This window comes from Manacus candei, unplaced genomic scaffold (assembly GCF_025592945.1).
Source record: "Manacus candei isolate 608988 ecotype Guabito, Panama unplaced genomic scaffold, ASM2559294v1 h1tg000033l, whole genome shotgun sequence".
Lineage (NCBI taxonomy): Eukaryota > Metazoa > Chordata > Aves > Passeriformes > Pipridae > Manacus > Manacus candei.
The window spans coordinates 7,935,856-7,950,806 of record NW_026138081.1 but is presented as its reverse complement, the minus strand read 5'-3'; the positions used below and the strand labels follow the sequence as shown (position 1 = coordinate 7,950,806).

The 14,951-nt window shown below is 39.3% G+C and overlaps 1 protein-coding gene across 1 annotated transcript in view; it reads right to left on the bottom strand.

The window, feature by feature from the left end:
• Positions 1-1,997: 1,997 nt before the first annotated feature.
• LOC127472987 (uncharacterized) overlaps positions 1,998-14,951 on the bottom strand; it is a 59,292-nt gene continuing 46,338 nt past the window's right edge. The window contains exons 28-40 of the mRNA XM_051792021.1: positions 14,270-14,430; positions 13,917-14,009; positions 13,366-13,404; positions 12,591-12,746; positions 10,956-11,092; positions 10,265-10,487; positions 8,729-8,843; positions 8,070-8,207; positions 5,418-5,525; positions 4,345-4,536; positions 3,794-3,960; positions 2,429-2,615; positions 1,998-2,206 (exon numbers count right to left, since the gene is read on the bottom strand). Of these exons, the coding sequence (XP_051647981.1) occupies positions 1,998-2,206; positions 2,429-2,615; positions 3,794-3,960; positions 4,345-4,536; positions 5,418-5,525; positions 8,070-8,207; positions 8,729-8,843; positions 10,265-10,487; positions 10,956-11,092; positions 12,591-12,746; positions 13,366-13,404; positions 13,917-14,009; positions 14,270-14,430 (1,925 nt within the window). The remainder of the gene's footprint in view (positions 2,207-2,428; positions 2,616-3,793; positions 3,961-4,344; positions 4,537-5,417; positions 5,526-8,069; positions 8,208-8,728; positions 8,844-10,264; positions 10,488-10,955; positions 11,093-12,590; positions 12,747-13,365; positions 13,405-13,916; positions 14,010-14,269; positions 14,431-14,951) is intronic.

Sequence of the window (14,951 nt, the reverse complement as noted above, 5' to 3'; positions counted from 1 at the left end):
GCATGGATGTTTCAGGATTGCAGGGGGGAGAATTGACAAGAAGATCCAGTTATGGTCTAAGAGCTTTTCCCACACTGTGAGCATCACTAGGAGCTATCATGTGGGCCTAGTCAAACTGCTGGGAGGTGGGACAGACTTAGGCACTGGCAGGTGCAGCAGTGGCACACTGGGAATAAATGGGACCTCCCTCTTTTAAACTAGCTGTTGCTGGTTTAACAGAAGACATCAAGGGAAACAAAAGGGTATAGTTAAATGCAGAGATGGGAAGAGAGAGGCAGGCTTCTTGAAATTTGATGTCATCAAAGGACTTGGATGTTCAGGGCAGGAACTTCATTTGCAGACCTTTAGGATGCCCGAAACCTCAGCTCCAAGATGGGCTGCTGAAAGAAGTAACAAACACATGTGTCACACCAAATGGGTTTGTCATAATGATACTCACGGAAGCCTGGGAGGGAGTTAGAGCTGGGACAGAGGAGAGGCGATGCCCAGAGGGACCAGATGACTCAGCAACAGAGATCACAAAGTGGGGAGCCCTTGATGAGCACGAGCAAGTAAACAGCCATTTCAGCACACTAGAGGTTTGAACCAGGACTGCAAATTGGACAGAGGTGTGAGGGCCTGGAAAATCAGCTGGGGTAAGGACACAGCACACCCAAGGGTCTGAGGTCATCAGAGGTGAGACTAAAGTCAACAAAGGCTAGAGGAAGACATGGCATAAAGGAATGCTTGAAGGAAGAGAGACAGATTAGGACAGCAAGAGGGAAGAGAAATTTTCAGCCTTTTTGAATAAAAAATTTACTTTCTATTTTGGTTTAGATACAAGATATTCATAGCTCTGTGTTTGCCATTACATGTTACTTCAGCACAGACAAGTTGCTGCATTTCATTTAAATTTTAAGTAATTAAGGGCTGACTGCAGCATGAAATTCTTTTTTTTATTAGGTTAGTATCTGTTCTAATGAAACAGGTTTACATAGCATTTTTGTTACTAAAATCCTTCATAAAGCAAATAATTATTTTGGTTTTCACTTAAAAAATAAGCCGTTTCAACAAATTACCTTGTGTTATTTATAGTAGTTGCACAGATCCTGTGTTGCTTGTAGACAGTCAGGGATTGACAATGTCATTACCCAGGAATTACCCATGGATATCAGTGTAAAGCATTTAACTTGCCTTCTGACCACAAAATCTGTCTCTCAGTTTTTGATGTTTTAATTCTCACAGCATCCCATCCCATAATAACAAGAAATACTACAAAAACTCTTGAAATTAATGGGATGTGGATACTGGGCTGAATCCTCTAAATACCACGACTATTCAGTGAAAAGCAGAACCCTGGATTAGGCACTTACGCCTGCACTAGAAGAGCTGATCCTGACTCACAGTACAGTTTGAAACAGTAATTCCAAGAGATTTTCAAAAACTAAATACTGCTGATGTAATAAAGCTTCTACATTTAGAAGTATAGAAAATCTGAAATCTCACATTATGTTTAGCTTGCGCATTATTTCTAACAAAATTTCTTACTGACACTATGGAAAATATAGTTTTCATGTTCTTTGAAATTGTCCAAATGTATTATGTATTTTTCTGTTGCGCTAGATTTGTAATAAATTAAATATCTGTAGCTAATTTGTTTTCACTTTGCACATAACTTCTGGCAGTGTAGCGAATTTTGAAAGAATTTGTACTGCTGTCCCAGATTCATGCATTTAAAAAGTTGCCAATAAACCCTATATTTCCTAATCTTTAATTTACTGCATATACACATATATGCATGGAAAAAAAGTTCACCAGCAGTGAAATCCAAGATAAATAAAGCACAAGCCTAATCATTGTTTTGTTTGATTGGTTTATCTAGGATTGCCATGTGGTAGAGAGAAACCACAAGTCTGTAAGTTTCCAAAGTTTATTGTGCTCATTCACAGACAGGTCTTGATTCTTTTGCAAGAAGAAAAAAAATCATGCAGATATTTTTGTGGAACTCAGGAGAGTGTTTATTTTTTGCGCTGTCGTTTCTGCTCTATGGCGGAATTCAAAGCCTGAAGGATCAGGTGTTGGTTGTTCCGAATATTGTAGCTGGTCAGTTCTATCAGCTTGTCAAAGTCCTCCCCTGTGTAGGTAAAGCTGTTTAAGCAGTATGGGGAAAAAATGGTAGAAACATCGACGTTGCCCTGTGCCATCTCAGCAGGGCTGCGCTCCACACCTAACAAATAAAGAAAGGTTGTCAGTGGGGTAGAGATTTGGGCCCACCTCCCACTTTCCAGGTGGAGCACAAGTTACTCTTCGCTGCCTTGACAATTGCATTTCTCTCCCATGGGAAGGACAGCAGGGGAGGGAGGAGACCACACTAGACCATGTGCCCCATCCCAACACAGCCAAAGGGCAGGCAGGTGGTGGGAGGACCACCTCTGTCCCATTTGCTTACCTGGCTCTTTGTATTTTCTGAAAGAGTCATTCACCAGTGGGAAAAACACCACTGTCGGTGCCTCTGGGGTCTCTGTGTCTTCAAAGATGTAGCACTCCTTCAGATTTTTCTTTTCTTCTTCACTCATATGGATTTTGGGAAATGGGATTCCCTGTTTTTGGAAGTACTTGGAGGCTTCTTCCAAAGGCTGAATTCAGAAAAAAAAAAGAAAAGGTCAGAAATTCTGCCACACCCCACCACTTTTCCTAGTGCACAATGCATCCATCAAAAGATTTTCAAAAAGATATAGAAGCAGGGTTTGCTGTCATTATTTCTTCTGTCCTTGTCTCTTACGTGAGATATTAAGTACCAGTTATTAACAGAACAACAGTTCAAGGCTCAGCCTCCAGCTTGCACTCCTGATGGTTGTTCTACCTCACCCTCCTCAACAGCCTTAACCTACAACATAGGTAAGATGTTCAAGGCTGTGGGAAGGGTGGCCTAGAAGCTTAGGACACAGAAACACACCTCTCTTGGAGAAAATCCTAAAATGAGTAGAACGGACAGGAATCTGAAATAGCATGGTTTTTAAACGCAGATTCAGAGAAATACAAACACTTTTTTGACTCAGTATAAAAATATTTAAAAGCCTCTGTCTTAGATGCCTTAGGATAGTTCTGAAAAGTGATGTAAGCAAAGAGTGATCTGGGAACAAATACCATCTAAATGTTAATCTTGCAGTAATTTTTGAAAATAGGATTCTTGTTTCTGAGTCTGGTTGGCATGTATGAAAATTTTAATCTTCAAGAACTTCTGTCTTATCCATATTTAGTAACAGGAATTATATACCAGATTATTAGCTGGTATTTGAAACAGCAGATATGGTGTCAAAGGACAATTCTTTTCCATAATTTAGAATAACAACAAAAAAATCAGTTACTGTTCTAAAGACAACTGGACAAATTACTTCTAATTATACTGTATGTGGATAACTTCAGATGAATATCACAAGACAACCAAAATGAGTTAATCAGTGGTGGTACTAGTACCAGATAAGCACTCCATGTGAAGTTTTGTCTTGATAGACATATCAAGATCACAGGAGCACACACGTTTAGGAGATAGCATTTAGCTATTAGAGGGTTAATTCAAATGAAATATTTAGAAGAACTGATACAACTTCTGTTCTCTTTAGGAGATTTTCCATGTTTTACCAGCACCACTTGAGACACCTAAGCATCTGCATAATGGAATCTGCAGACCAAGAATCCTTCTCTCCCATCAGTTTATTCTACGTAAATTATTCTGAATTCTCAGAACATAAGGAGGGCTAAGAGGACTAAAAGGCAGCAGTCATTATAAAAAAAAATAGAGTGGTCATCGCACCAATGTCTGTGATCCAGAAGAATAGTTTAAGTGCAGGACAACATCCACTTTCCTCTCCGACCTCATGAGTGGTGGATAGCTAATATCGATGTATCCTGCCGTGTCTGCCAGGCACATGAACTCTGCTGTTTCTGTCAGCTGGTTGGGGAAATGCTCTAGTACAGTATCTAAAAGGAAATATTTTTTACAATGAGCGATTCACTGAAGTAATATCTCTGTTGTTTGACTAATAAGGGAGGAAAAATTACTCTTGACTCCCCACTACATTTTCTTTCCAAGATCCTGGCACACTACAGAAGCTCAAACTTGACACAGAAAAGAGAGACCTGTTCAAGGTAAAAAGACAAGGCTCTTTCAATTCTCTTGTTGCTCTTCTTTCACTCCGATGAGCAGTAATTTCCTGGAATCAAGGGAATTCCTGAAGCTGATTTAGCTGGATGAAATTTAAATAGTTATCTTGAAATATTTGTTTTCAAATGTTCATCCTCTGCCTTCCCTGATGAAGACACCAACCATTTAAGAAGGTAATAAATAAATTCAGGGGTGTTTACCTTTCCACATACAGAAGTTTTTGCTTTGAAGGTATGCATTGTGCACTTGGAACCCCTTCAGGAAGTTGTAGAACTTTGAAAAAATCACCCGCTCTGTCAGCAGCCGCCGAATAATGCCCATGATGCCACATTCAGGGGTCACTAAGTAAGTCTCCAACTCATGACTCCCATCTGGTGGAGAGGGTTCATCTTCTGAAGGGTAGAGAAGATGAACAAACTGTTGTTTTGATACAGTTCTTTGCAATACTTAAAATATCAGAAGGCATTTAATACTTGCTAGAGAAAAGAAGATCCTAATAAGACACGGCAACATACAATTAAATAAATGTAAAGTAGGAACAAGAAGGAAATCAATCTTCAGTAAAGCATATTCCATGAAAAACAGAGTCAAAATGGCAACAAACTTGCTAAAGCTGGAAAAAGTGATCTACTGTTTGACAGAACCCATGAGCTGATTCCCTGCGTGAAGCTCAGGGTAGGCTGAGAATCTGGACCCATTTCTTTCAAAATTGATACAAACTGACTTTGCAAAAAAGTGTCAGGAAACTTAGACATCCAGAAAAGAGCATAGAAAAAGGGTTGTGCTAAATGGCACCTTATCAGATTGGGAAAGAGGGCCTTTCTATCACAGGTATTTATTGAGCTCAGGATTCTGCAACACTTCCCTGGAGAAACTGATGAAAAGTCTGTAAACCAAACTCACTAACCACATCTGGACAAAAGGACAGTCAACACCTCTAAGGAAAACACAGGTTTACAACAAGATCAAAGAAAATTGGAATGGAGCTTCACATAATTGCTATATCAAAGTCTTCAACAACAACATAAAAGCGCCATCTGCTGAGGCAGAGAACACAGCACTGGGATGTTTGTTAGAACGTGAAGGTTCACTGAAGGGCCCCTGGCAAAGACTGTTTATAAACTTCAATAGTTTCATATTTGCATAAATTCAGTTCAAAGGAGACTAATGGAAATAATATTGCTGTGAAAGAATTCAGAGGGTAAACCTAGTTAGATGTAGCTGGCAACATGAAATCTTGGAATTTATGAGATAAAACAGAAATGTTACTAACCAACATCAACAACCCTGTGTTGGGTACACCTCAGTGAGCGTCTTTCTGTAGGATCTGACGAATGCAAGGCATCCAAAAGATTGTAGGAAAAGACATTGCTCCATAGACCTGTGCAATGGTAGAGAACAGGGAAACTTCTTCAGAAACATTTTAATGGGAAATATCCCCCCCCCCCCCAAAAAAAAAAAAATAACCTCTCAGCTTTGCAAGGGGTATTGGAAAGCCTCAAGGTTTTCAAATTATCACCAAAATCTGTATGAAGTTCTTTTCAGCAACTAGCATTCTGTCCTCAAAGAGGATTCTAAAAGTTTAAAACATTGTGCAAGGCCTTTAGCCACTATAATTCATTGCCACATAAAAACTAACATTTTCCATCCTATAAGCAATTGTCATCAGAGAGCAAACCCACATCATTTCCTATAAAATAAGTGTCTGGTCTACAAAGTATGTCATACACAAGTGGATACTCAGTTAAAGTTTGGAAGCTGCTCCTGGACTGCTAACAGTCAAATGGTTAGAGCACAATTTGGGATTGTCTTTAATAAAAGACATCTTCACTGTCCCTTGTAAGATTTCTCTTGTGAATGAGATTTCTCTTCCTCTCCTTGTTATTCTCATCCCCATAGTGCTTCTTCCACTTTTTCTCTCCCACTTAAAAAACATATAAAAATATCTCCACAGTGCAGAAATCTCCAAAAGTCTCTTGAATCTTGGAAAGTATTTCTTCCTCTACAACTCTGCCACAGGCCCTGAGAGGAAGAAGGCAGTGCTGCACTTTGCCTTGAAAAATCTCCAGCAGTGAAAGCTTTGCAAAAGCCATACATTGCAAAGGATGCAATAATTTGAGTTGTACAATACAATAATTATTCATTCCATGAATTAGTAACAGATATAAAATTCCCTTTTAAACCTTGTTTGTTCATGAAGTGGGACAGGAAGCCGAGGGTGTGCTTCTAGGAAGTCCTTGTAAGACTAGGACTGACATAAGAAAAGTTAAAAATGCAAAATTAAGAAATCACATTAGGGCTCTCTAGCTATACACTTAGAGGTGGCAACCAGAATTCATTTGCATATAATTACTGGCTAGTTTCTGTCAAGACAACCTCCTCTCTCTGCAGCTTGAGAAGCTTCTGTTCAGCCCTGCTGTGAGAAGGCAACTCCTCTGGTTTCTCCTGTCTTCTCTTGGTGTCTTTTCACTCCATAACTCTTCTGGCTCCCTCAGTCCTGGGACACTATTTCTGCATTTTAATGTCTTTCAAACATTGCTATCTCTCCAGAATTTGGTTATAATTATGTAGCAATGTTGCCCTAATCTCTTGCACTGAATTTTCTTGGTACTTATATTTGCTGAAGTAAGAACTGTGGAGAGAGACAGTATCTTTTACTAGGCTGGCAGAGTTGAAAAGAGCAGACAAGCTCTCATACACACCAAGCATTCTTCTGGAAACCTGAGGGTCCTGTATCCCCATAAGCTCATCCAGTCTTTCCAGATCTAGCCACTGCTCTTATGAAAGGTCTTTTCTCTTTCTGCAAATGACACCTTGCTTTTATCCTTAAACAATCATACTATCACTAGTAGTACATTTTATCCATAACCCAAGAGGGCACTGCATGTGGTATCTCTAGATGGCAACATTGCTTTAACTCTCCACCTTATCCTTTATAAAGATACACCTGTGGCTATGGGGTCACCTGCCTCAGGTGCTAAGGTTGAGAAGAAAGCTCTGCCCAGGTTGGATGTGTTGTGTGTGCTTGCTATCTGGACACCTCAGGTATGAATACACTACCCCACTGTTATTGAGAAACTGCAATGGATAAACACCAAATAAGGAATACTACCTGGTGTTGCTGATTGCATGGATTTTTCACTTTAAAAGTAAACCATTTCTTGCCAGTATCTTTGCTGTTCTGTTGGGTGATGTGCTTATTTACATGTAAAATATCTGTTGTTAAAGGGTTTAAGAGTAGACAGACTTGTCTACAGACAACTACACCCCAGAGAACGAATGTACAAAGGGGGGCAGTAGAGATTTCCAGTATTAGCTAAAATTAAAAGAAGAATTCCCTAAAAGCCGCAAAGCTGTTTTTCATACATTGCTGGATGCTATCTACTTTACTGAAATAAGAATAATAAAACTCACTGATTTATCATGATAGCAAAATTGCAAAGAATTTAGACTACTATTAAACTTGAAAAAATATCAGTAACAGTTCAGAAAACTACTAAAAATTGCCATATTTTATAATAAACTCAGTAACAATCTTGATTTTTGTTATAAGATCATGCCATTCATAGCCAAAATTGATTTTAAGATTACAGTTTCAAAATACAAAGTTTTTTTGTGGAACTCTGCTGCTGACTGGTTCAAAATGAGCCTAACCTTTTCAAGCAGCCCTGAAGCTTCAGGGCGTGATGGTCACTGTTCAAGACAAAAGCAACAGTGAACAATGTGATTTGAAATTTTCTCTAAGTATTTTTTAGCTCATCTCCAGTGTTTAAGGAATTCAGTCAGAGGTGAGAACAACATGCTGTACAATTGGTTTCAGTCCTGCACGATGCCGGGCGCTGGTTGCAATATTGCAGGGTTTGCATTATTTTAAAAATAAAGGACATTTTTATGCAATTCAAACTTTTGCAATGGAGCACATCACCTTTCATGAAACAAATGCGGGATTCTGGGAGCTTCTTCATAAGGCGACCCATGAAGAACTCACTGCCAAAATCCTCTGCACGAATGAAGGCACCATATTTTAAGAACCCGACCTCATAAGGGGTGAACTCCACCCATTCTGCAGAGACATGAAACAAGCTTTAAAATCTCATTCCTATCCCTACTTCCCTGCAGGAAGGGCTCTGAAATGGTAAAAAAGCAGCTGCAGGACAAACCCTATTGTCAAGGCAACCACAGCCCGGCCCTCCTCAGGGTAAGGAAGTATCATTCAACAGGTTTCAGCTGCTCACTCAGTAATCTTTCCCAATCTTGTTCATTCAGAACTTTCCAATCACCCTCTCCACAAAGAACATAAGTGAAGTTTATACCAAAAGGGGTCAGCCTGTTACCCCACATGTGGAGCTAAGGTCTGTAAGTACCTTGGCTGTCCTTAAACACCTCCCCAAGATTTCTCATGTCCCCTAGAAGATTAATTCCTCCCAGAGCCTAGACACAAAGTTTAGAAATTGAAAAAGAAGTTAAGGAGGAAAAGAAACTGTTTATAAAAGCTATGGTTCAGCAGTACAAGAGGTTGTGGCACATGCAGTAACCGATAATGCAGATCATTTAAACACCGAACGAGCCCAGGTTTGCCATCACCTTTGAACTCTGAAAGGCTGTAGTCTTCCTTGATATTGAGGATCATGTAGATAGGTAGGGGATTTTGACCCTGATTCAATGCCTGTCGCTCATCTGAGAGTTTGTGGTTATTTTTCTGTAAATTGATGAGAGACAAAGGGCAAAATCAAGGGACTTTCATGTCTATGGGCTTGCAAGATTACAGTAAAATAAATATCTGTTTCCCTCTTAATTTCCTTATCCTCTATACTCATTTTGTGTCCAAACATTTTTTAACCAAGGAGTGATCTAAACATTTACACATCCACATCAGCTTATTTAGTTACAGGTAGAGCTGTAGGACACTTTTTGAAAAAATGGTCTCCTGTTCTTCCCAGTAAATACATCCATTTTACATGGATATTTAAGTTTTCACAAGGAGGAACAGAGGAAAAGAAACCAAGTAAGAACTCTGCATTTAGGTGCTCAGATACTCCTACTTGTAGAAGGAGACACAGGTTTTCTGCCCTACAAAATACCCTCTCAGCTGCTAATTATGCGTTAAGAGATATGTGGAGAAAAAACTCTCAGCAAGTTTACAGATGACACTAAGTTGGTTGGGAGTGTTGATCAGCTGGAGGGTAGGAAGGCTCTAGAGTGGGATCTGCACAGGCTGGATCAGGGGTCCAAGGTCAATTGTATGAGATTCAACAGGTCCTGCAACTGGGTTACAGCAACCCCATGCAGCCCTACAGGCTGGGGGAAGAGTGGCTGGAAATCTGCCCATCAGAAAAGGACCTGGGGGTGCTGTTTGACAGCTGGCTGAACACAAGCCAGCAGTGTGCCCAGGTGGCAAAGAAAGCCAATAGCATTCTGGCCTGTATCAGAAATAGTGTGGCCAGCAGGACCAGGGCAGTGATTGTCCCCCTGTACTCAGCACTTGTGAGGCTGCACCTCGAGTACTATGCTTAGTTTTGGGTCTCTCACTACAAGAAAGACACTGAGGTGCTGGAGCATGTCCAGAGATGGGCAATAAAGATCATGAAGGGTCTAGATAAAAAGTCTTATGAGGAGTGGCTGAGGGAGCGGGGGCTTGTTTAGCCTGGAGAAAAGGAGGTTCAGAGGAGACCTTATCACTCTCTGCGACTGCCTGAAATGAGGTTGTAGACAACTGGAGATTGGTTTCTTCTTCTAAGTAACAAGTGATAAGACAAAAGGAAATGGACTCTAAGTTTTGCTGAGAAAGGTTTAGATTGGATATTAGGAAAAATTTCTTCACTGGAAGGCTGGAACAGGTTCCCCAGGGAAGTGATGGAATTACCATCTGTGAAAGTGTTCAAAACGTATGTACATGTCCCACCTGGGGACACAGTTGAGCAGTGAACGTGACAATGACAGGATAACAGTTGGACTTGATGTTCTCAGAGGTCTTTTCCAACCTCAACAATTCTGAAACCCCTTTGTTATTCCACAGAAATCATCTGCTGGATAATGCTGGCATGCTCTCAGGCTAACAGCTGTCCCTGGAGCTTCATATTCTATACAACAGTATTCAGTAGCTGTTAGGGAAAACGCTACCCCATCACTTAATGCTTTTTCCAGAAGAAGCCCCCAGAAATCAACACTAGAGATCTGGTAACCCTCTTGCTTCCGCAGTTTTAGCTCCTTGGCATAGTATTTCAAGCTTTCCAGGGAAAAACAGCTTAGCTTGCATTTGGTCATATGTCTGCGGACTTCACCAATCGGTCTGGATAGATCCTTATGTGACCACGCAGTGCTCTGATACAAATGTGACAAAGTCCTGCAGAAAAGAAAGGAAGTACATTGTCATATGCTTGCAACCCATTCCACTTTTTAGACTTAGATTTAAGGTCCACATCAAATGAAATTGCTGAGGTTCATTAAAAACACCTTTTGGGCTCAGTTTATTATTGAAGAGAAAAGATTTTTTGAGTTAGAGGACTTTCACTGGTGAAACCTGAGGACTTGCAAAAAACCCCTCCTTGCTATCAAGGTTTATGCACAAGGCTGTGATTTACACCAGAGTGACTCAGCAGGAAAGATCCTAGAGCTGAAATAAAAAGTCAAGGAAATTGTTGTTACCTGGAAGCAGTGCCTACACTGGCTCAGGCAATGTGCTCCTAATGCAGCAATGAAAAAAGCTTGAGATTGAACCAGTAAACCTTCTTTACCAAAATGAAGAGGATAAATAACTTACACAGCAGGCTACAGAAGTGATGAATGATGTCTATGTTCAGGATCTCCTTACCATGTGGAACCAGATGACCCAGTGATGTATGAAATAGCATCCAAGAGACCCAGCTTTTGAAGACCCAACAGGTTGCCTAGCAGAGATGTCAATGCCCGGGCGCCACCTCCTGTTGTCATGACTGCTACAACTGGTACCTGTTTAAACATCAACACAGCAGTGGTAAGCAACACCTTTTTTACCAGCACATGTGATCAGAGCTGAGTAAATTGTAACCTTTATGTCCCACAAGAAATTCCAACAGTTCACCATTTCCTCAAGTCGGGGGTAAAAAGATGAAAATTGGGTATTTTGCACAGAAAAAAAAAATGTAAATAGCTGATTTTGAGGATTTTGATTAAAATCAATAATTTTTTATTCTAAATTTTTGCATGCTGGCTTATCAAAACAGCTCAAAACTTATGGTTTCCAGGCATCTCAATATTAGACTGAATTTTCCTTAGCAAAATATCATCACATGAGAGCTGTATTTTGAGAACAAGCAGAGCTCATCCTCTCTTGTAAGTAAAATATAACGGCTAGATTACATTTCCTATAAAGTACCTAGAGTATATAATTACAGCGATGAAGCCTAATTGCATGGAAATCTCAATTGTGTAACAGGAAGACAAATTCCTCCAAGGAACCCACTGAGAGAAGATGAGCCAATTGACATTTCCTACACACATTTCCAGGCAATTGCATCAAAGAAATGCTCAACTGTTTCCTGATTCAAATCAAACATTTCAGGTCAAAGCAAAGAATTCTGATTTGGGTTTATCTGACTATAAGGAAATATTCACTTGCTGGAAAATCTGGAATTAGTAGTTAGAACTACTTCCCCCTAAAAAATTCTTATACTTAGGAAACTGGTTTTTTCCACTGAAATTAGTGTGCCAGTGAGAAACAATATGATCAGTTTGTGAGCAGGGGCATCATCTATGGTGTCCAAAGTGACGCTGTCATGCATTGCCTAACATGTCTTTAGTCTACCTGTCCTGGACAAAGGGAAAAACACAGATGAAAGAAAAGCAGTCTCAAAATGAAAATTTCTTTATTTCTGAAGTTCCTGCTCACAGATCTTGTTCCCACTCTGAAGCTCCAACCATCCCCATGCCAGCATGGGCCGAAATAATACAAACAGTGACTCAGACAAGCAGATCAGAGAAAAATGTTGTGTTCAGTGTCTTGTGTTGTTTGAGGAACTACAGCTGAGATAATGATCACCAGAGAAGAGAGTCTGTGATAAGAAGCCTCATCAGCCAGTGTTATGCATCACTTTAACTGACAGATTTTCTCCCTCCAAAAATCCGATAATATAAAATACCTTATGCAGCCTTCGTGACTGAATGGTCAGCTAAAAGAGTAGGACTATTCAGGTCTACAATTCACAGATGAAAAATAAATAAAGCAAAAGAAAAAAGCCAAAAAATGCTGTTTTATGGCATTCTATTTTCTGGATAAATATGTACTAAGAGGGTTTGATACTACCCTGGCTCTCACATTGCTTCATTTAAACATTTCTCAATGCTTTATGTGAATGTGATGTGGGCAGTGAATGTATCAGGGATAGTTAAGGAATAATATGTGAATGGCTACAAGAATAACACATTCCTGTTACACAGCATGTTACAGTCCCTATGGTCCTCCCCATACCTCATGATCTTGAAGGTCTTGCTCTAAATGAAGTGTTTTTTTCAGAGCAGAAGCCACAAACTTCTTCCTTTTCTGTAGGAAATTTTTCTCTTCCTTACACAGATCAAACTCCAAACGAACATCTAAGTTTCGTGACCTCAAACAAAGTCCAGAGTTGAATAGGGTGTGCATGATCACTAAAAATTAATGTCTGTACCCATGCTTACAAGTCATGACTGTATTATTAGGCTTAGAAAAGCTGCTACTGTGGCCCAACAAAAGATATCACAGATAGTATAAATAAGGTAGAGACAAGGCTGAGAAAGTGTAAAAAGTAGCAAAATCTTACAGAAAGCAACAAGTGTTCTTTCTTACTACGCTGATTTTCAAGAAGTATCTAACATAAATACTGCAACTCATATATGGATACTGTAAACAATGGGATATTTAGAATTTGTTGCCTCGGGAACTCCGGATTTTATAAATACAAATACTCTGGATTTTTTACAAGTAAGGAAAGTGAAGTATAAACATGTTTTTCTAAACTCATAGCTCTACAGATTTTGCAGGTAGAAAACATTCTCCCCAACCAAACTGAACTTCTCTACAGTAGCATAACAGGAAAATTCACCCAGCACAGTTAACCACCTTCTGGACATGGGTAATGAACTTGGGGTAAGTAGGTAAAAATAATCATTGACTGAATGCTTTCTCCCTTAGAGAAAAAGGTAATAAGGCAAAAAACTGTGCAATATCTTTTTTTCACAACCACAAAACCCAAAGGCAGAATTTCTTACCAGTCATTTGATTTCATATGTAAATTGATTGTCTCACCCTAGGAAAAAAGCAAAACCACAATATAAGCACTGGACGTTATTTTATGCTCTTTCCTTTCAGTCAACTCTGAAGCCCTTCCCTTTTTCTAAAAGCCATGTTGAGCCACAAAGCCATAACAATCAGAAAATCCATCTAATTTTTAAAACTCCTCCAAATCCACTCCATTTTATTTATATTGCTTTATACTAAAGATAAAAAGAGCAATCTACAGTAGAAACCAACACCAGCTCTGCCAATGTGTTCCATTCTGCATCACCATTTGCACTTGCTCTGATCTGCATTAGTCCCCCCGCTAGTCACAGAAATCCCTCTGTCAAATATTTGGCTGGGATTTTTGGTTCTACCTGGTTCTTATGAAAATGTACAGGTCCATAACCCTCTCTGTTAGGAATCTAAGGGCACTTGTAGCTATGTATCTAGACCCCTACTTCACACTGATCTAATTAACTCACGCCTATTAATCTTTGGTCCATAACTTCACATTTATTCTAAGAAGTGGATATCAATCACCTTTGCTACTGCCACTTTTTCATTGAAAGGAAGTGAATCCAGAGGAATAGTGAGGGACGCATGGCAGTCTTTTTTCTTCTCACCTGAAGTACACTGAAAAATAAATCATGATGTAGAAAAATATTTAATGTACACACCATAAAAAATGTACTGTCTCCAACTTTTTATATGAGTTCCTCATTCAGTTTTCAAGTTAGTATCTAATATTTAGATGTCTTAGGGGTTACAGTGCTCTTCCAGAGGTGAATTTCATGAAACATGGCTCTTAATTAAAAATACATCTTTCCATTTGCCTCGGTTGAGTGTAGAAAACCATGAATTTACTGTGCTTACTCAAGCTAATGATCACATACCGAGTAGAAAGGAGGCTTCTCTGCCAAAGCCATGCGCAGCTCTGACAGGTTGTACTTAATGTAATGGAAGTCCAGGGGCTTCATGGGTTGCCAGAAAGAGCCCAGAGATAGCATCTGGGTCTCTTCGTAGGATCCCTTCACTGAAAACAAGAACTCTTTTTCTAAAAAAAAAAATCATGAAAAGCATACAGGGAAATTAATGACTATGATCCTAGAAATGGAACTTAAAATGATCATTCAGAAGTTGTCATTTTATATATATATATATATATGTATACCCTTCAACAATGCTTAAAAGCCTCCAAACTATTTATCCATCAAAGGAACATTGCAAGAAGAAGGAGGAGAAGAAAACAGGCAAACAAACAAAAACAAAAGATAAAACATGAAAGAGTTTATAAACCAGCAGTAACTGTTAAAAACTGAGACATACAGGCAATTGGGCAAAATGTAACTTGAGATAGAAATATATATTTACTGCTATTTTACAGCACTTTTAAGATCCATTGTCTCTCTAATCATTCCCTTTAATTTCAAAGTCCAGTTTTTATAATTAGTTAGCATAGACATGCTGTAATTGTTGTATCTGTGAACCTGTCTATAGACCCCTAATCATCCAGTTCTTGTGCTCCATTTTAAGAACAAAGTAGGAAAATTACTGGATAAGAAAATAACAACAACA